The sequence below is a fragment of the Schistocerca serialis genome, chromosome 2, assembly GCF_023864345.2.
Source record: "Schistocerca serialis cubense isolate TAMUIC-IGC-003099 chromosome 2, iqSchSeri2.2, whole genome shotgun sequence".
NCBI classification, from domain to species: Eukaryota; Metazoa; Arthropoda; class Insecta; order Orthoptera; family Acrididae; genus Schistocerca; species Schistocerca serialis.
The window spans coordinates 360,030,721-360,053,811 of NC_064639.1; the positions used below are offsets into that span (position 1 = coordinate 360,030,721).

General features: G+C 37.7%; 1 protein-coding gene across 1 annotated transcript in view; it reads right to left on the reverse strand.

Moving 5' to 3' along the window:
- Positions 1-23,091, reverse strand: part of LOC126457180 (transmembrane protein KIAA1109) — a 507,473-nt gene that overhangs the window by 284,092 nt on the left and 200,290 nt on the right. The window contains exons 41-43 of the mRNA XM_050093265.1: positions 12,448-12,712; positions 10,852-11,032; positions 8,887-9,048 (exon numbers count right to left, since the gene is read on the reverse strand). Coding sequence (XP_049949222.1) covers positions 8,887-9,048; positions 10,852-11,032; positions 12,448-12,712 — 608 coding nt within the window. The remainder of the gene's footprint in view (positions 1-8,886; positions 9,049-10,851; positions 11,033-12,447; positions 12,713-23,091) is intronic.

A 23,091-nucleotide genomic window follows, 5' to 3' on the forward strand; every position in this document is an offset into this window, starting at 1 on the left:
CAACCCCTGTTCACGAGTCTGGATATTTTGACATTGACCTCTCAATATATATATCCTTTACTGTCATTTCTTGTTAACAGTATCAGCTTATTCCCAAGAATAAGCAGCCTTCATTCACATAATAGTCGGCAGAAATCCGACCTCCATTTGGATCGGACTTCCTTAACTCCGGTGCAGAAAGGAGTGCAGTATACTGCTGCATCCATTTTCAATAAGCTACCACTTGGATTCAAAACTCTTAGCAATGATCCATGCACTTTCAAATCGAAACTGAAGAGTTTCCTCATGGATCACTCTTCCTATTCTGTTGAGGAGTTCCTTAAAAATTTTAGTGATTCTTATGTTATATTGTTTATTGTGTTTACTTAAACTTATGGCTTGACTTTTTTTCAGGTTCATAAACATTTTATTTTTATCTGTTATTACTTTTATGTTGTAATTTCATATACCAACACATTTCACGATCTTGGAGATTTGCTTCTCAATTTGTTCCTACGGAACTTGATGTGTAAATAAATAATAAAGGCAAAATGTGTATGACAAGAAAAAATTGTTTTATTGAATAGTGACTAGAGGGATCACAGTAATAGTTATCAACATAATAATATGATACACCCTGTGTACAAATTTTCCACTAAGGACGCCTCAGGCAACCCTCCAGCTTGGCATATGACCTTCGGGGCTTAAACTGGCCCTGGACATATGAGAACTTAACCCCTAACTTGAAAGCCTGAGTTATCTTGTTTTTATTATTTTGACAGAAACTTAAAAATCGGAGTATACTCGAGCAACTTAAGGAAAGACCTTCAAAAAAATAAAACTCCAGTTATACCGCTTTCTGCGCTGATGGTTAAGTGTTTGGCTGTTACACAGCGTCTGGTACTACATTTGTAGCCTGGCTGTTACATTTTGGTTGATGTGGTTGCCACTTGATATCATCCTTAATGTGAGCAGCCTTAGATGCTCTACAACAAAATATGCACTTTCACACTTCACTGTTTTGTTGTTTAGGCAATACTTTTAAAAAGTATGATTATAGTGATCCTGAGTTTGACACTGAATTTAGAGGCTCAGAAAGTGAAAAAGTACATGCTGTTACTTCATTAGAGACTGAAAATGGGAGCAATTCATCAGCTTAGCGACAAGTGCTTGCCAGTGGTACGAGATAAATACATCTGCTGTGCTCCAGCCAGATCCTCCTAGATTTATATTCACAGAAAACCACAGTGAAATACACGGTTAGACTTCATGGACACACGGAAACTAAAAAATGACTTCAAGCTTCTGGACAATTTAGTCAACGCAGTGCACAATTATACTCGAGATTTTATTACTGGCGATCTTTAAAACTTTATAACTCCGGAACTTCACTACAAAAAAGCACTGCCGATTTCCATTCGAGTGGGAAAGCACAGATAAAGATTGTTCAACAAAAGATCAACAGATGTCAGGAGCTTGCATACATTCTACAGTCTCAAAATCAATAGTGGTGTGCTTTACGTCCTTATGGTCCACAGCACCTTAATTGATTGAGACTGTGCTGCACGAATAACAACATGCTATTGCATGTTGTACCTACAAGACCTCTTTGTTCATTGCCAGCTTTCAAGACTGCCGTGAGGCACTTCTTAGTTTTCTTTACTCTTTGCCATTTTCCTTTATGCATACCTATGTCTTTTGTTTAAGCTAAAACAATGTTTTGCATCATACTATCCGTTCCCTGTCAAATTGCTAATGTAAGTGTAATTAATAATATACTGACATTAAGACTATGGTTCCAAACAATACCAAATAGATAGTCTTTGTAATTACTTACAACCTAAATCTTTCAAATCTCTCTTGATAGTCATTCAGATCTATGTAGAGTGAACATCAACTTTTTATGCACCATCTTGAAAAGTGAGCCAGCAGTTCTCAGTATCTCATAGAAAACATATTCCTATCATATTACTCCACAATAAACAACAATCACATGATGTACAAAGTATTGTGCCATAAATATGAAATTGTTAAAAAATCAATAAAATCATTCCATATGAAAACAGTAAAGGATTCAGGTTGTGTACTTTTTATTGTTGTCCATGTTTCCATATATAACAAGCAAATCACAGGAAAAAATTGCATTATCTTAAACCTGTTTATTTTCTCAAGAAATCACTTACCAAAACTCATTTTATTGAACAAATTCTTCTGTATTATGTAGTTATGAAAATCATGAATCAGTTGTATGAATAAGAGGTGTAGGCACAACAAAAATATTGTTAGATTCCATCCTGGATTTCCCATTGTTTAATTTTGCATGTGTTGATTCTGTTTTATTTCTTAGCCTACTGTCAACACATGCAATTTATTTCAGTACACCAGTATTCAATTCCATCCTTTATTTCAGTACACCAGTATTACTTCTCCATCTCTAAAGTAATAATTGTTTCTTTTTTATCTGAAACTTCTTGTTGAAATATCTGTAATTTACAAACAACTTGTTCAAACTGAGATTTTAATACAAAAATCTGTACACCTCACTCTCGTGTTCAAGCTCCTCTCTTACCAGGGTGCTGTTTACAAAAGTTAAGCTGAACACTAACATCAACAAAACCCTTCCATAACTCTTTGTGACTTTAGGGAACTTAGTGTCTCAACTCCCCATAAGGCTTTTAAGTGTCTTATTTAAATTGTTAGAAACTTAAACTTCAACAAAAGAAGTCCTAGTTGTTTTCCTTAAGATTGGAATCACTTTACTTACTGAAAATTCAATTTGTGTACTACATTTTAATCTTATCAACACTTTGATGTTTTTCCCCCTCCTAATTTCTTTCACAGCAATTCATACAAAGAGGTGAATCACATCACAGATAATATTGTTTTAGATTGTAAAAAGAAAATTACATCCTCACCTGTCTCAGCTTTCACAGATCCCTGCTATTGCTCTTGTGGGAATCTACTTATAGAACAAATAAGCCTTGTTACATAAGCAGGGCACAGTCAATAAACCCAGCACAGTACAACGATTTTGGACAGTCACTAAGAACATCACAGATGCTATAATCTCTTTCCATCCCCCCACCTGTCAAATGTTGCAATAGCTGCATACTATGACACCATGTCCAGGTCTTGGTCTTTTTCTTCTGGTATAGCAACACATTACTGTAAAGTTTCCATTTACCTAAAACTTTATCTTTTTTCATCATTTCTTGGTTTTACTGGATAATTAATTCAAATTAGGATCTTCTTCTTGTAAATGCATAATCTTATTTTCAAAAGCCTTTATTCCTTTTGTATGTTCCGCTGTTTTGAAAACAGTGTGTCCAAACTAAGCACCTGCAACTCTCGCTTCCCGCAAAGCAGACCAGTACAGCGGGTCCCGGACCGAGTAGGGGTCAGCCTGACCAGTCGTCCCGGAAACACAGACGCTTCCCACAGACCACCAGGAGGGGTCCATGGCGCCGCAAGAGGTCGCTACAGCAGCGGACCTCTTTCCTTCCGCTCGACACGTGATTGCAAATAGAGTCAGCCATATCCATGTGCCAAGCAGTATTTAGGCTGGCGCAGGAGCCTGGAGAGGCAGTTCACGCCAAGCGAGCCCACTGGTGTCATTGTAGCCGCCGCATCATCGTCCACCACCGCCAGCATACCGGAGCCATCCTCGCAGTGCCTCTACTTGTCCCCAGACTCAGGTGACGGTAACGTGGACTCTGGGCCGCTCTTCACGAGACGCCCGGGGCTTGGTTTGGTGAAGTTTTATGGTTACTACAGACAGTTTATGTTTGGAAGAATCTCTGATTTAGTTATTGGTAGGCTTGGAGGATCAGTCCTACCTCACGAATATTGTTTTGTAAATTTTGAAGAAAGACTTTCGTTTAAATAAAAATGCTATAACTCACACTATAAGATTTTCCTATCCGCGGACAGCGGATATATTAGAAAACAGTACAGTCTCAATTTGGCTCCTGACATTTCCTCATCATATATTCCTATCATAAGTCGAGATAAAGCATCCAGAATTTTGTTTTTCGGACCTTTAATATATTAATTTCAGAATTAAACTCATGCAGGAACAGAATCCACCATATTAAGGTATGATGCAGATGGCCTGTGTTCATTAAAAATTGATCTGTGTATGTAGTTTTTTTGTAACCTGCAAAAAGGTACTAGAAGCATTTGAAGCTCCATACTACGGTCAAATCATCTCTCTCGGTAACTAAATAATGATGTAGATGTTTAATATTAGGAAAACTACTTCTGAACGCAATGCTTTAATGTTTATCTTCATTATTTAATTCCCATTGGAAGGTCTCACAGTTTAACTTAAAATCCAATGTATAAGCCAACATTTTACACACTCCCTTGAAATTAGGGTGGTTCAAAATTTTCACTTTCCTCATTGCTTCTTTGATGTCATTAAAGGCCTCTTCTTCCCCTGAACAATTTAAACTTTGTATTTTCCTTTAAGAGCTTTGCCATACAATTGTTTGATATACTAAGTTCTATAAAATCTGACCAAACCCAATAAAAATTTCAACTGTTCTCAATTTTGAAGAGATGTGCACTGAGTGATTGCTTCAACTCAATTTTAGATAAGGTCATGCAACACTCATCAGTAATGTGTCCAGGTATGTTATTTCTTTTCTCGCAACACTATCAGTTTCACTGTCACATCCGTCTCCTGGAACCTTTGTATGACATTTTGCAATAAGCGTTTGTGTGCTTCCCACAATTAATAAATTATTAATATGATGTGTCGCTGACAGAGAGAATTACATTGTACACCGGTTCTTTACCAACAGCCAGATTGTAAAGAGCCCTCAAAAGTACAGAGACAGACCTCTAATCCAAAAGGTAGCACTCAAAACTGGTAAGATCTTTCTTTGTGGACAACAGCAGTTTATTTTCTCAAAACTGTATGTAACAGTACTTGCCAATATCCATGCATCAAGTTCATGCTGCTGATATTTTCAGCACTCCTTAATCTCTATAAATTTTCTTCCATTGCTAAAGGCCGGTCACTTTTTTGCCTTATGTTTCTTGGTTAAGGACTCAAATATTTAACACTAATCAAACTTTACCATTTGGTTTACATACTACTAAAAGGGGTTGCTAAAGGCACTGTGACCTCTCTGTAACACCTTGATCTAACATTTTTGTTATCTTTGGCTTGATCTGCTCTTTCAGGGCTACTGGAATACACTAAGGGCTTTTTTTTTTTTTTTTAATGGATTCGTCAAATTTTATTTTCAGTTTACATTCATATCCTATAATTGTTCCTGGCTTATCAGAAAACACTTCTCTGTTGATTAGCAATAGCTGATACAGTTCCAGTTCTTCCAATCTCTCACTCTCACTTGCTTTAGAGAGAGAATTTTCTTTAGATAGTAGCAAGTACATTTGATTTTTGTTGTCATGTTGCTGTTCTATTCTAGGATCCAACTGTGTGTTAGTAGATAAGTTGCTTTCCTTCATTTTCTAAACTTTCTGGGGTTTCTTCCTCTGAAATGGGTATCATCACCTCTTTCTAACCATCAAACAGTATCCAACATTGCCTTTCGCCGGCTCAACAACTCTGTTCCCCAGAATAGTTTGACATTCAAGGTAGGAAGAACCAGACATGATCATTCAAATTGTACACCTCCTATGGAAATTTTAAGGAACATTTCTTGGCTAATAGGGAATGACTTTGACTCCAGATAGTGAAAGTACAGTAAAACCCCATTTTTGGTGCTTCTGGCCTGTTACAGTTTGTGATACTTCACTATACAATCTACCCTTGATTATTGGTCTTTTAAATTGGGTTGCTGTCTTTTGAAATTCTTCTTTCTAATAACACTGGGTAATGGAAATTTTTTTTCAGTTACAAGAACAATACACTGGAAGATAATTCACTCACTGAATAAAAAGCTAATTTCAGAATAATATAATAATATAATAATAGTTTTTTATACTTTCTTACAGCGGCTTGTGCATTATATGTCATTGGAAAAGTGACATGCTCTTAGAACAAGTATTCCAAATGCAAACAGCACACAAAGGACTAAACAAAGTGAGTTACTTATGAGTAAAGATTTCCTGTGATTTCTTTAGGAACGTTGTTTTGTGAGGGTCCACAGTAATTGGACAACATTGTGGCAGTCCATTTTCCTTGACAACACTTTTCCATTTGAGAATTGTCATGGTGGAACCATTCTCCATGTACATCACTAACAACACCAGGAATAATTCAGACGGTCATCCAAGAAATGTAGTTTAAATGAAGGGCAACATCCCATAAAGTGGTATAATCTCAATAGTTCCAGTATAATATTGTGGCAGTTCTTATGAAATACAGCCATACGGTTCTTTCAACACAACCCAACAAAACAAAGACGTGTTCATCACACATTAATCCTATAATTTATTATTCTAATACATCCATATTAAGATCTGTCCATGAATTATACAAATCTTTTTAAGAGACTGAAATTAAAGGAGACCGATACATATTTTTGAAGTTAACAAGAGGATGTACAGAACTTTCTTCTGTCCACATAGTAGCTCATTCTGAGCAGTCCAGTTTTTCCCATAACAGCAGATATTGTATAAAAATACACAACCTGAATTCTCTACTGTATTCATACAGAATGCTTTTGTCAATTTTCTATTAATTTCATATTATATTATATATTATTATATTATATATAATATATATTATATTATAATATAATATTTCGTACAACATGTGGTGGTTGTTTATTATGAAATAGTACAACTGGAATGAATTTTCAGAGAGACTACTGGCTCGCAAACAGTTCGTGTTCAATCAACATAGACCTGAGTGACTAACAAGAGAAATTTGGAACATTTTACAGTGTTAAGTAACTACAAAGACTAACTATTTGGTATTTTTTGCAGCCACATTCTTAATGTCAGTATATTGTTAATTAATTTCAGATTAGCAGTCTGCCTGGAAACAAGCAGTATGATGCAAAACATTAACTGAGGATAATAAGGACCTAAAGCACACCATTGTTGATTTTGAGACTGTAGCATGCATTCAAGCTCCTGACTTCTGTTGATCTTAAGGTGAACCAGCTTCATCTGTGCTGTAGGCCCACACTGAATAAATGAACATTCATGGAAACCTGTCTCACTGATTTCTCTAATATTCACTTCCATAATCATACAAAGCATAAAGCATAATTGCTCTGCACCACTCAATAGTTCAAAAAAATGGTTCTGAGCACTATGGGGCTTAACTTCTGAGGTCATCAATCCCCTAGAACGTAGAACTACTTAAACCTAACTAACCTAAGGACATCACACACATCCATGCCCGAGGCAGGATTCGAACCTGCAACCGTAGCGGTCGCGCGGCTCCAGACTGTAGCGCCTACAACCGCTCGGCCACTCCGCCGGCCCACTCAATAGTTATCATATTTTACTGTCTACATCATGTACACAGCAGTACTTCACAATTGGAGGTATATTGGCAGAGTGTTTGTTTGAGTAGCTGCTGAAGTCGGAAGTTAACATTAATTAACACATTATCATTTTATTCCTACTCGTGCAACTGCACTTAAAAGCTTTTTTTTTTTTTTTTTTTTTTTTTTCACTCTGGACAATTTGAGGTGAAACTTGCAAATTTTTAGTTCCCGGCCACACTATTCTGACATGTGATGCTGACTTTGATCAGAAAGAAAACATGAAGAGGAAAACTGTTTCATTTTTCTTGCCTGTTGGTTGGTGTCACATTATACAGAAATCATGACTACCTAAGCCTATTGTAGTCTGTGAAATGGATGCTGAGAATTTCAAAACCTTTAACAGTATTACAAAAATGAATTCCAAATCAAATGTTGGTGTACATGGTAACAATGTAGATTTCAGAAAGTTTACAATGATGAGGTTTTCAACGGGTTGCCTGGAACTGTTGTTTCAAATTACACATTCTTCATTGGAGTCATGGGAGACAATGATTTTCTGCAAGTAACAATAAGGGAGACCAGATTTTGACAGTTCCTCACAATATGTAAATGCCTTGTAAAATCTAGTGCCCATATGTGTAGGTGGCAGCCACATATCAGCCTTGAAATACAAAGACTTAAAAAACTAGATTTCATGGAAAGACAATTTTATAAATACCACTAGCCACAGATTGTACTTAATGAAAATGATGATAATGAGGATCATGAAGTGTTGGAATAGGTCATAGTTGTGTGTGTGGTGCATTTAGTATCTGTTTTCTATGTTCTGATTCTACAGGGATGTGCATGAAAAAGCAGCTCCGAGTACAGACTGTTTCCCATTACATACAAATTGCTGCCCATCATGAGCACATACAAAAACAAACAGACAACACTGCATAATTAGATGATAAAGAAATACTGACAATACAAAACGAGTCATAACAGTTTCAAAACAATACATGGCAGGTGACAATGAGCAGACTGTTAGTTGTTGGTGGTTTTTTCGTGTGATACCCAGTAGTTTCACATTAATTGCAAACCTGACAACTGTCAAAAAGACACTACTGTCATAAGAATATATATAATAATTCTAAATGTTAATTAAAATTTCACAACATGAAGTGGGTACATTACTTTTTTATAGGAAATATAAGATGTTGAGACTTGAAGACAGACCTATGAGGGTGATGGTTTGCCTACAAATTTGATTTTTACAAACACTTCTTTCTCTCAAAACTTTTGTGTCTGTGATTTGGGTTTTTATGGTTCTCAGTGCCTCAGTTTAATTATTTTTATTTATAGACATCAGACTATCAAAAAGATTTTGAATTCAGAATCAAAACACAGAAATTATCTAAAACTATTGATGCAATATCACTACTATACTCATTAAAATGTGAAATTCTAAAATATATATATATATATATATGTGTGGGAATGGTGAACTCACTTGCCGTAGTGTAGAAAGGTTAGGCAGTTCATTTTCCCGAAGACTGGCTTCTATGCTTGTCAAATCTGTCTGTAGTACGTACTTCTGCAGAACATTACAAAGCTGACAGGATGGATCTTCCTGCAATGTCTTTGACAATGGTGTGTAACGCCCATAACGACTCTGTATAGCAACAATAATTTACATTAATCATTCAATGATGATAACTTCAATTAAAGACACTTGCAGCACCACTGTCAGTGACTACTGCATGAAAACACAGTTTGTTTAAAATATGACTTACCTGCAATGGAAAACTACAGGATTGTACACTGTTTGGCACAATAAATGGTTAATGTATCTGAGAGAGTGGGAATTTGCACTGGTACTAGAGTGACAACCTCCACAATTCCTGGCTCATTATCTTTCAATAGTTCCACAAAATGTTTTTAGAAATTATATCAAAGGCTTAATCATCCATGTTACATTCACAAACATATATTTGATGTTTGGACAAGTGACTACACTGAATGCTGGTGACTATTCTTATGCTATAAGATTTCACTATGTTCCAAATCCTAATCAGTTAGCCTTTGCAGGCAGACTCACAACAGGGATGGTCTGGTAAACACATATTGCCAGCCTAATGTCTTCATGACCAACAGCACCTCTTATTCTGAAACAAGAGTCACTCATTGATCCGTAAATAACACTGGTAAACTCAATGAGTGACTTTATGAATACTTTGCAACAGGAGACAGAATTGTTATCAAATTTTAGAACCACACCACACAAATTTGTTCAGATTTAAAATAGTGATTATAATTTTTGTACTCTGGTTAGTTAATAACATGGCATGAAATACTAAAATCTACAAAAATCGTTATCTCTGTGAAAACTCGTAAACTTATCTTTTCAGTCGATCTTACAGCCTTTTGAAGATCAACTGCAATTGTACTGTTGTCACTTTAAGAACAGAAACAGATTCAGTTGCAACAGGTATGTTTCCTTACAGTGGACGAAATACTGCTGAGAGTCACACTTAAGGAAAGAAGCTTAGTGTTTAATGTTCTTCTGACAATGAGGTCATTACAGATGGAATACAAACTTGGACTGGTGAAGGACAGGGCAAGAACTCAAGTCGTGTACTTCTCAAAGGAAAGATCCTGCCATTCACCTGAAGCAAGTTAGGAAAACCATTGAAAACTAAATCTGGATGTCAAGGCAGAGACCTGAATCAACAATCTCCCAAATATGTATCCAGTGTCTTAAAACACTGTGACACCTTCCTCCCTTACTCAGTTGGTCACATTTTACTACTGGATGAAGGGACACCATTCTGGTGTGTGTGTGTATAAAACCCTCATTGATATATAATAACGGCAAATCATCTTTGCAGCACATTAATTCCCCTTATAACAAACAGACCTCCTCCATCCCACTCAGCAGTTCTTTAACACCCATCTCCATAATATCCTTGTAAGGTAACACTAGCTACATTTAAGGAAACAGTGCCATCAGATGTTCTCCTAGGGAATTATAGTGTATAGTGTGACAGTCTATGGCAGAAGAGTGATGTTTCGAGATTGACAAATCTGAAAGTAGCTCCAGACATTTTTAGCATTGTAGGGGATGCCTCTTTCAAATGTACTATGCTGTCGTCCCACTTAAGGTCCACCTGGAGTTTTAGTTTACTTAGAACATAAGATTCCACAAAAATCTTGGCAATGAGAGACTTAACTCAGGTAGACATGCAGAACAATTGCTTTATATCAAAACACCTAACAAATTTTTACTGAATCTGAGCAAAGAAATATCTGTAGCACTAAAGTGTCCACAAAAATTATTTACAAAATTAAGATATAATTTTCAAAAGACAAACACAGTGCCTATTTTTGAGCAATTGGTAAACTTGAAATTTTTAGATGATCTGGGAAAAAAACCCTTATTAAAAAAGGTGTTGAGGATTGGGAATGAGAAACTTACTCTAACAGGAATATGAATTCCCCGAACATCTACGGCATCAGCCATCAGACTTGCTACAACGCCTGTCGAGCGGCGATACATACTGCGCACCATATGGACCACTCTAATGGCAAACCGATTGCTTGGGTTCATCCATGCATTAATTGCAGGTGATGCAGTGCTCAATAAATTCCAGTCCAATCTGAAATTCAATTAAGTAACACTTACATTAATAGCAATATAATACCAAAACATTATAATTGAAATTACATTAAATACAGATGGAAGAGCAGTCAATGCTAAAATTAAAGCAACTACAAAAGAAAGAAACAAACAAAAGAAGAGATAATCTACATGAAGTCTGAACCAGCTATGAAGGACTAGGCTACACATTAAGTAGTGAAAGAAGTTGTAAAGGGGGTCATGTATGGAACATATTAATATTCCATTATTTACACATGCGTTCTGCCATGCACTTGACATTTCTGCTACATACTCTTGCTCATCATTTTTACTATATATGCTTTCATGAAACATCATGTCCTCTTCTTTGTTGTAAAAATAGAAAATCTGATTTACGAGAGAACTGCATGTACTTTTTACTTGCAATTTTCGTAAGTGTGCTATGGGACAGAGGAAGCAAGCTTCACCTCATATGGTGGGGCTATATTGGATAGGAGTAAGCACCTGTTCCCTTATTTAATGATTTCAATACAAGAACTGAGGCCTTGTATAATCAAAAATTAAGTGACGCTGCAGTCTTTCCATCTGAGACACCACAGGCAAATATTTTTATTTCTATATTTTAATGTATTTAAGAGACTTGCATTTCAATACAGTCATGCAAATGTCTTTGTTTTTTGTTTCATGCGCGGCTGACACATACTGTGATTATGGAGTAACATTTTTTCATTTGAGGCAGATCTTCGGAGTTGCAGCAATCCAATATTTTAGCCAACAGACAGTGACTACAACAAGGTGGTACACACTTTGCAAAACATTCCAGGTATTCGTGTAAATTTTAGGAGGAAATAATAATTATTCATTCCAAACAAACCTTGTAAAGAAAATATTAGTACCCATTTGTATGTCAAAAGTTGCTGGTCAGATAGTAACAGCAATTCTTTATTTGTAATGAAGTGGTTTAATAAACTGTGATAGAAGTTATTTGAAGAAAAGACTGTGAAATTGAGTGTCCTGATTTTCTGAAGAAATTTATTTAGCATATAACTTTGAAAGATTATATGTACACAAGTATCTAGACGAAGAAAAAATTAAATCTATATAAAAATGACCTGATTTGATTTTGATCTGGAACCTATAACATATGCAACTTATTGTAGAAATTGTTTACATTCTGAGTGCTTCTCTAGGCCTCTTCAGCTAATGAGCTCCTATGCAACAACTAAAATCTTCTGATGATGACATGGTAATACACTGAAACTGACACCACTCATACGACCTGTGTTTCCTTAAGGCAGTATGGCTAGTCTGAGTAATTTCACACAAAACTAATTAAATTCTTGTGACCTGATTAGCTTTAAAAAACAAAATGTGAATTACGGAAAAACAGGCGAGAAAATTAAGATAATAACACGATTTATTTGTTTCACTCACCTAGTAAAGTCTATTTTTCGAGTAATAGGTGCATGCGGAGGTGCAGCAAAGTTGAACCAAACAGTTTTGAATTCAATAACACATGAGGATGTATTTCCGTTTGCTTCAGGTGAGACAGCGACCTTATTGTTGTCTGTATTGTTGTTAACGTTAGTGCTGGTCTCTGCACCTGTTCCTGTGTCAGTTGACTGAGGCATATTGTTTGCACCTTTCACAGATTTTGTTCCTGAGGCCTGACCAGTAACGGGTGGTTCCGTAACAGTAACTGGAAAGACATCAAATAGTGTACCATATGCATATACACACATATATATCTTGTGGGAAAAACCATCAGGATGCAGCATCAAGATAATTGTATAGTCGTTTAAGGATCATGCTTGTAGTGGTGGATTGGGTTTTATGATTCAAGAGCATGCTCATCAGTCAAATAATGTATATAAAGCAAGTGGTTAGTTCCAGTATTCCAAATGCATCAAGTGTAGCGAAACTATTATAAAAGCAGTCCACCTGCAGTAACGTACAAAATGAAGAAATTAAATTGGATGTAAACTACATTAAAATATCTCAGATTTTACTGTTTAAACAGTTCCCCACGGGAAAGTACTGGTCGGGTATTTCTGATCATGTGTGGCTGGTTGACAAATCAGAAACCTGAAAATGTTTTAAAATCTTTGCCTAATTAAAATGGACAAGGGTCCCATAAAAATACATAGTAATCCGATCACCAAATAAAACTGTACATAGGTGTGTAAGCCGTTACTACATTTCTAGTGTGAAGCAGTGAACACAATTGTCATCCACAATAACAGGCTGACATACTAAATCAACCGAATGCTTTTTGAAATAGTGGAAAAATTGCATTTGCTTTTGATCAGCATTTAAAAAATGTGCCAACTACTCTGAGACCTTATTTCACTCTTAGTGTTTTGATCTGTTGTTATGTTGGTACACTTTTACTGCATCATTGTCACTAGAAGAATGTCATATTTGGATTCAGTAGCCGAATTCTTATTGAAAATGAGAGCAGAGGCTCCTTTTAAACCACCATCTTTTTATGAACTTTGATTGCCTGTAAGTCGTCCAACTATTTAATTTTACAATGTAGTGGTACTCCAGTTTGTCTATTTGAACATAAGAGGAAACAGTTGCTTCAAAAGGCTGTACAAGGAAAACTGTTCTCCACAACAGGCTGTCAGATGGCCTAGATTACTATACAAGTTATATCAAAATAACAAAAACAATACTTCATTCACATCAGTGCCTTCTCTGTGTCAACGCAAGAAATCTCCCTTGGCCTTGCATGTGTACACCATTTCTCTGTAATCTTATTCAACTACTTCTAATAAACAGTTCAAAGCTTCCTTTGAGTTTGGATATTTCTCTCAGCATGTTGCAATTTCAGAGTAATAATACATGTATGGCTAGATATTTGTGCTTACTTTCCTTTCTTGCTCGTTATTTTTTCATAAGGTTAGTTGATTGTGTCTCTTTGGAAATAAAAGTGACCATTTCACCAAGAAAACTTTTAAAAGTACAGCTTTGCACACTGAAATCAATATCTTAGCCTGTACTGAGAGGTTAAAAATATATATTCATTCTTGAGCACTGAGCAGAAAGGAATGTTGAAATTCAGATGCTGCAACTTTTGGAACTTTTTCATGCCCTCTGGATAGGAAATTCAGTTGATGATATTAAATAATGTATTCTCTCCCTTTTCATTAGAGACTTATGACTCTCAGTTCCAAACAAGGTGACTGACTTGTGGTAATGAATGTTTTTCTAGACCACGTGCATTAGCAGAATACTTACAAATAAACTGCTTGACAAAACTGTGCTGAATGTTCAAATGACATCACTGTGGTGTACACCAATTTGGCACCCAACTTAGAGTGGTGACAATGCTTCTTGATGTAAAGCTACAATGTACACAAAGTCTAAGCTTGAAATCATACTTTAAAGCAAGCTGACCCACCAAACAAAATTCAAAAGCCATTTACCACATTCATGATTGCATACACTGCACCCTGCTGAACTGCACTAACATTGTAGCTTTACTTTCTGCACTATCACACAGGTGGCTGTAGACAGCAATTTCCCATAGTCAAAGCAGTACTGAGAAACTGAGAAAGTTGTTTCCAATGAAACAAACAAACTATTTGAGATGTGGGGTGGTGCAAAACTTTTTTAAAACTTTTATTTCACTCTTTGCATGCAACTGTTATATTGTTGTACCAGCTGAAGCCTCAGGGAGCTGTTGTCTGCTACATTTGACTGTTGCTCTAAATAAAATTATTTAAGCTTCCTGAAAAAAAAAAGAGTGAGGCATGCAGAAACATGGTGGATGTCAATGTAACTTTGTACACATACATACCATCAATAGGTATGTAAATAAATACAGTTGAAATTCTCTGTGAAAAGTAAAATGGCCACTAGAGTTCAGTTCATGTTGTTATCAAGCTTAATAAGGGTATACAAGGGCTGTGAACAGTATCAAGTTTTGAGTGAACACTACAGGACACGGAGGTGCCAAGTAGTCATGTAAAACAGTGTTATCAACATCTGACTGAGTTTCAGATGGGGTTCATTGTGAGTCTCCTTTTGGCCAGTTGGTCAAATCATGCAGCTTGCAGATTTATGGGGTATTCAGATGAAATACTAGCCCAATTTTGGATTGCATGCGAACATGAGGGCAGGTATATTCATCATTGAGGTATTGGTTAAACAAATCAAACCACCACACAGGAGGATCGCTGACCTGTGCACCGAGCACACATTCCTCGAGCATCCACTCCAATCGGAAGACATACGTTGCAAAGATCCACATTTTACATCTTTTTGTGAGATGTACTGATGCTGCAGTGTTCATCTTTGGCACACCTGTCCAAGATGTGTAACAAAAACAGCAAAGTGCAAAATCCATGCAACTTGCACAATTATTTACTTATATTTATGTATACAAGACAACTTCTTGTATTCCCTCTGTGTTTGAGTAAAAATACATGTCACATAAATTCGCTTCAAAAACTTAGGCCCAAAAAATTTGTGTAAAATTTAAAAATGCTTTTCATGCTAATTGTTTAAAACTCACAAGTGTGTCATGATATGTTATGTACGTTCAGACACTGTGTGCTATGAAAAACATACTTTGTGCTGTAGCATCAGCGGTACTCAACATTTGTGCTTTATACACTTTTAGCAGTTGTAACCTCATTCAAAGAATCGTTCACTTTGCATTTCAGTGTATATAAACATGAATAAATGTAAATTTTTTGATAATTTTCAGAAGTTATGAGTATAGTGCATTAACACATTTTATAACTAACATATCGTGTTACATATAACTTTCCCTTTCCATAAGAGCATATGATGTCTGCACTTATCATAAATTAATTTTATTTTCAAGTTTTTTTACTGAGTTAACTATAAGCTCAAAAAAGTTTCAGGAAATTAGTAACTTTTCTCACAGGTTTTTCTGTTGCCTTTATAGTAATCTCAATTTGCATACCAATTCCTTAGTTCTTGAAATGAATTAGTAATACTTTTAGCTTAACGGATCCAGAAATTAAAGAGAAACAAAAGTTCATTTGAAAGTTATTTGTTTACTGTTCAGTAAAGCAATGCACCAGTCACAATACAGCTCCACTGTGAATGGAATGAAATGATTGTATGGCACTGATGGCCTGGAGGACCCATCTGGGGAAATTCAGCCACCGGGTTGCAAGTCTTATTTCAGGTGATGCCACATTGGGCAACTTGTGTGTCGGTGATGACGATGAAAGGATGACGAGGACAACACAAGACCCAGTCCAAGAGTGGAGAAAATTTCCAACCAGACCAGCAATCGAACCCTCGCCCACTGCATGGTAGGCAAACACGTTACCACCCAGATACGCAGGCAGACCACACTGTGAATGCAATTCTCAGACACGGGATGAGTTAGCTGACATTTGTCAGCAACTGGAAATCACCTTGACTACCGTCAAACGACTGGAAGCTGCTATGAATGAGTGTGAACTGTGAACATTGGAAGGACTCCCAAGAGGCAGGTGGTATCAATCTCTCCTCTGCAGGAAGTGTAGGATCTATCACTGCTTGTCCACTTGACTATGAGAGGCAGGTCAGTGGTTGGGGCTAGGTGCACCTATACAGGGAGACAGGGACCAGGAAGAACTCAGGGTGTTATACTGGTCCCCCAACCAACAAGTCTGAGCTGCTGTCTTCCACTGCAACTGAATCTGAGCTAGTGAGACACTTCACCTGTTGGGAAACCTGCTGTGACCAGCATCAAGAGAAGGCGAACGCAAAAGGGTAAGCCTCTATTAATCGTTGGTAGTTCAAACATAGTGACGATAATAGTATCCCTTAGGGGAATAGCACAAGAGATGGGAAGGAACACCAGTTGCACTCTATAGAGTGTATGCCTGGAGGCCTCAATCAACACTTAAGACTGTACTGCAGCAACCACTCAGGGAACAGGATGCAACCAACTGAAGATAGTGGCACACGATGGAACGAATGATGCCCGTCACCCGGACTCTGACGTCGTACTTGGACCATTCTACTGACTGGCAGAAAAAGTCAAGGAGAACAGCCTTGTTCACGGAATTTCAACAAAGCTCACAACTGTGGCATTGCCTCCAGAACTGATCATGGCCTCCTGGTTCTGACGCGAGTGAAAGGATTAAACAAGAGACTTTGAAGGTTCTGTGATGAGCTACGTTGTGGTTTCCTGGACCTGTGCCACAGGGTTGAGAACTGTAGAATCCTTGTAAATGGGTAAGGTGTGCATTATATCACAGAGGCTGCTACCCAGGTAGCTGACTACGTGTGCATTGTGCATCAGGTTTCTCTCACTTCTTCTTCTTCTTTTAGGTTAGGTGACTCTCCATCCACTCCAGATAATGATAGCTCTAGTGGACCCAGAAGTGTCAGTGTAAGATCCAAAGAAATACCCCCCAAATGTGACAATATTGAAATCCTAGTGATTATTTGCTGAAGTACTCACAGCAAAGTGCCAGGGTTTGAAGCACTCCAAAAGAGCCATGGAGCTCACTCTATGCTAAGTACAGAAAGCTAGTTTAATCCCAAAACTGCTAGCTGTGATATGGGGAAAATTTAAGCATAAAGATTCTGAACTCAAACATAAAGAGGTATTCCAAACAGAATGCCGTCCTCCATATCAACCAACGTGGATTCCAAAAACATTAACCCTGTTAAACCCAACTATCACTTTTCTCACATGACATCCTGAAAGCCATTGATCAAGATAGTCAGCTAAATGCAGTACTTCCTGATTTCCAAAAAGCATATGACTCAATATGACACATACACTTTTTATCAACATTACTATCATATGGAATATCAAGCAAAATTTGTGACTTGAGTGAGAATTTTTTGATAGGGTGGATGCAAAAATTTATCCTGGATGGAAGTAATCTACAGATGTAGAAGTGACTTCAGGTGTGCATCACAAAAATACATTGGGACCCTTGCTGTTCATGTTGTGTATTAATGACCTAGACAATGTCAATAGTAACCTCGGACTTTTTGCAAATGATGCCTTTGTCTATAAAGAAGTACCATCTTTAAGAAGCCGTGCATATATTCAGCTAGATCTTGATAATACAAGGGTGGACTGAAAAGTAATGCCTCCACCTTCGTAACTCTTCAACAGTTGGCAGCATTGGTACACGGCAGGTACTGGCTTGTTCCGTTGCCTCTTTTCTACACCTCCAGTTGGCAGGAAACCTTAACACTGATCGGTTGTGATGTTATAGTGTGAAGTATGGAACCAAGCGCAGAAGGTCGGTCAATGCGATCTAAGCAACTTGCAGTCACTGAATTTTTGACAGCAGAAGGTGTCACCCCAAAGGAGATTCATCAGAGAATGAAAGGAATTTATGGTGATTGTGGTGATGTGAATACTGTACGGCAATGGGCGAGTAAGTTTAAAGATGTTGACATGGGAACATCTGACTTAAGTGACAAACAAAGAATTGGACGTCCTGTGACAGCAACCACTGAGCTTCACAAGCAAAATGTTGAGAGACTGATTCAGGGCGATCGTCGTATCACTCAGAGAGAAACTGCAAGCAAAATTGGCATTCTCCAAGAATGGGTGGGTCACATCATTGCTTTGCTTGGCTGTCGAAAGATCTGTGCATGATGGGTACCCTGGATGTCACCACAGCAGAACTGCAGAGACTGAATCTCACTACCGTACAGCATCCTCCGTACAGTCCAGATTTAGCAACATCTGACTTCCATCTGTTCCCGATAATGAAAGATGATCTGTGGGGACATCATTAGGCTTCTGATGAAGACATTGAGAGAACTGTAATACTGTGGTTGCAGAAACACAGTGTCGACTTCTTCCATGATGGTTTCAGAAAACTTGACAGAAATGTATCCAATTGGTTGGTGATTATGTGGAAAAGTGAAAATTGGTAATTAAAGATCACGTTCTAAGGATTATCTCTGTGTTTGCTTTATTAAAATTCCCATCCGAACAAAATTATCGAAAGTGGAGACATTACTTTTCATTCAACCCTTGTATTTCAAAGTGGTACAAAGAAAGGGCACTGAGCAAGGTGGCACAGTGGTCAGCACACTGGCCTTGCATTCAGGACAATGCACTTCACACACAAAAAAAAGTATTTTATGACTACAGTATCAATGAGTCACATCCGGAGTTTTTTGACTCACACAAATATCTGGTATCAACAATGTATGAAAAGATAGACTGCTACTTACCACAAAGATGACATGTTAAATTGAAGACAGGCACAATTAAAAGACACTTACACATAAGCTTTCAGCCACAGCCTTCCGGCCCGAGCTGTCAGAGTTAGTGGCCATGTGTGCGTGAGGTGTGCTTGCTTGTCTGAATGAATGAATGGTACATGTTCATGTTTCTTTTCTGACAAAGGCTGTCGGCTAAACCTTATATTAAGTGTCTTTTAATTGTGTCTGTCTAAACCGTAATGTTTCTTGTATAAGGTATGTAGCAATCTATTTTTTCCCAATTTTTGATATCACTATATGGAGATTCCAGTGATCTGAGTATTATACTTTGTAACAACATGAAAAGAAACAATAAAAGAATGTAGCAGGGTGGACCACGTTGATTTATTGGTAGAATGCTGTGGAAACAATCAGTCCACAGAGGTAATTGCTTGATAATCATTTGTGCGACTCATCCCACAATACTGCTCAAGTGTGTGCCTCCTGTACCAAGTAGGGCTAACAAGAGATACTTAATGTATTCAGAGAAGAACAGCATGAATCGTCACAGATTTGTTTGACCCTTGGGAGGGAGTCAGAGATGCTCAAAACTGAACTTACAGATGCTTGAAGATAGATCAAATTAGTAACAGAAAGCCTCCTTACCAAGTTCCAAGAAACACATTTAAACAATAAATCTAGAATATACTACAAACTGCTAAATATTGTTCCATAGGTAACCCCATGAACCATGGACCTTACCATTGGCAGGGAGGCTTGCAGGTACCATTGGCAGGGAGGCTTGCATGTCTCAGGGATACAGGTAGCCGTACCGTAGGTGCAACCACAACAGAGGGGTATCTGCTGAGAGGCCAGACAAACGCGTGGTTCCTGAAGAGGGGCAGCAGCCTTTCCAGTAGTTGCAGGAGCAACAGTCTGAATGATTGACTGATCTGGCCTTGTAACATTAACCAAAATGACCTTGCTGTGCTGGTACTGCGAATGGCTGAAAGCAAGGGGAAACTACAGCAGTTTTACTGTATGGTTAAACGATAATGGCGTCCTCTTGGGTAAAATATTCCGGAGGTAAAATAGTCCCCTAATCAGATCTCTGGGCGGGGACTACTCAGGACATCGGTATCAGGAGAAGCAAAACTGGTGTTCTACGGTTTGTAGTGTGGAATGTTAGATCCCTTAATCGGGCAGGTAGGGTAGAAAATTTAAAAATGGAAATGGATAGGTTAAAGTTAGATGTAGTGGGAATTAGTGAAGTTTGGTGGCAGGGGGAACAAGACTTCTGATCAGGTAAATGCAGCGTTATAACTACAAAATCAAATAGGGGTAATGCAGGAGTAGGTTTAATAATGAATAAAAAAAATAGGAGCGTGGGTTAGATATTACAAACAGCATAGTGAATGCATTGTGGTAGCCAAGATGGACACGAAGCCCACACCTACCACAGTAGTACAACTTTAGATGCCAACTAGCTCTGCAGATTATTTCGTGTGCCGCAGTGGTTAAAATATACCAACCGTGACAAAATTGCGCTAGCCAAATGCAGTGCCGAGGAAACTGTGGTGCACCACGGCGCTTACATATTTATCAAGGGTGAACAACGGCTGTTGAGCTGTGTACAGGTGAACACATGTGTAACAGTTGAGCAACTGACCACCCAGATAACCAAGGGGCTACCAACAGTATCCCATCCTCTGCAGATGATGAAGAGATTGATGAAATGTATGATGATATAAAAGAAATTATTCAGATAGTGAAGGGAGATGAAAATTTAATAGTCATGGGAGACTGGAATTCAAAAGTAGGAAAAGGAAGAGAAGGAAAAGTAGTAGGTGAATATGGAAGGGGGTAAGGAATGAAAGAGAAAGCTGCCTGGTAGAATTTTGCACAGAGCATAACTTAATCATAGCTAACACCTGGTTTAAGAAAGAAGGTTGTACATATGAAAGAGGCATGGAGACACTGGAAGGTTTCAGATAGTTTATATAATGGTAAGACAGAGATTTAGGAACAAGGTTTTAAATTGTAAGACATTTCCAGGGGCAGATGTGGACTCTGACCACAATCTATTGGTTATGAATTGCAGATTAAAACTGAGGAAACTGCAAAAAGTTGGGAATTTAAAGAGATGGGACCTGGATAAACTGAAAGAACCAGAGGTTGTAGAGTGTTTAAGAGAGAACATTAGGGAACAATTGACAAGAATGGGATAAAGTATAAAAATGCAGTAAATGAAGCAGGCAAAAAGGAATACAAACGTCTCAAAAATGAGACCAATAGGAAGTGCAAAATGGCTAAGCAGAGATGGCTAGAGGACAACTGTAAGGATGTAGAGGCATATGTCACTAGGGGTAAGATAGATACTGCCTACAGGAAAATTAAAGAGACCTTTGCAGAAAATAGAACCACTTGTATGAATATCAAGAGCTCAGGCAGAAAACCAGTTCTAGGGAAAGAGGGGGAAGCAGAAAGGTGGAAGGAGTATATAGAAGGTCTATACAAGGGCAATGTACTTGAGGGCAATATTATGGAAATGGAAGAGGATGTAGATGAAGATGAAATGGGAGATATGATGCTGCGTGAAGAATTTGACAAAGCACTGAAAAACCTAAGTCAAAACAAGGCCCCGGGAGCAGACAACATTCCATTAGAACTACTGACAGCCTTCGGAAACCCAGCCATGGTAGAACTCTACCATCTGACGAGCAAAATGTATGAGACAGGCGAAATACCCTCAGACTTCAAGAATAATATAATAATTCCAATCCCAAAGAAAGCAGGTGTTGACAGGTGTGAAAATTTCCGAACCATCAGTTTAATAAGTCATGACTGCAAAATACTAACACGAATTCTTTACAGATGAATGAAAAACTGGTAGAAGCCGACCTTGGGGAAGATCAATTTGGATTCCGTAGAAATGTTGGAACACGCGAGACAATACTGACCCTACGAATTATCTTAGAAGCTAGATTAAGGAAAGGCAGACCTACGTTTCTAGCATTTGTAGACTTAGACAAAGCTTTTGACAATGTTGACTGGAATATTCTCTTTCAAATTCTGAAGGTGGCAGGGATCAAAGACGGAGCAAATAGCTATTTACAATTTGTACATAACATAAACCAGATGGCAGTTATAAGAGTCGAGGGACATGAAAGGGAAGCAGTGGTTGGGAAGGAAGCAAGACAGGGTTGAAGCCTATCCCCGATGTTATTCAATCTGTATATTGAGCAAGCAGTAAAGGAAACAAAAGAAAAATTAGAAGTAGGTATTAAAATCAATGGAGAAGAAATAAAAACTTCGAGGTTTGCCGACAACATTGTAGTTCTGTCACAGACAGCGAAGGACTTGCAAGGGCAGTTGAACGGAACAGTCAGTGTCTTGAAGAAGGAATAAAATTAACATCAACAAAAGCAAAACGACGGTAATGGAATGGAGCCGAATTAAATCAGGTGGGACTGAGGGAATCAGATTAGGAAATGAGACTTTTAAAGTAGTAGAAGAGTTTTGCTATTTGGGGAGCAAAATGACTGACGATGGTCGAAGTAGGGAAGATATAAAATGTAGACTAGCAATGGCAAGGTAAGCGTTTCTGAGGAAGAGAAATTTAACATGGAGTATAGATGTAAGTGTCAGGAAGACTTTTCTGAAAGTATTTGTGTGGAGTGTAGTCCTGTATGGAAGTGAAATATGGACAATAAATAGTTTAAAAAAGAGGAGAATAGAAGCTTTTGAAATGTGGCGCTACATAAGAATGCTGAAGACTAGATGGTTTCACTGTAACATTCTATGTTATCCACACCATCGATCAGAGACTAGCAGCACCCAGACTAGGAAATTTCGGTCCCAAGCATAAGCTACTGTTAATATCACAATACTAACAGCAATCTTTGAACTGGTGCCATGTCT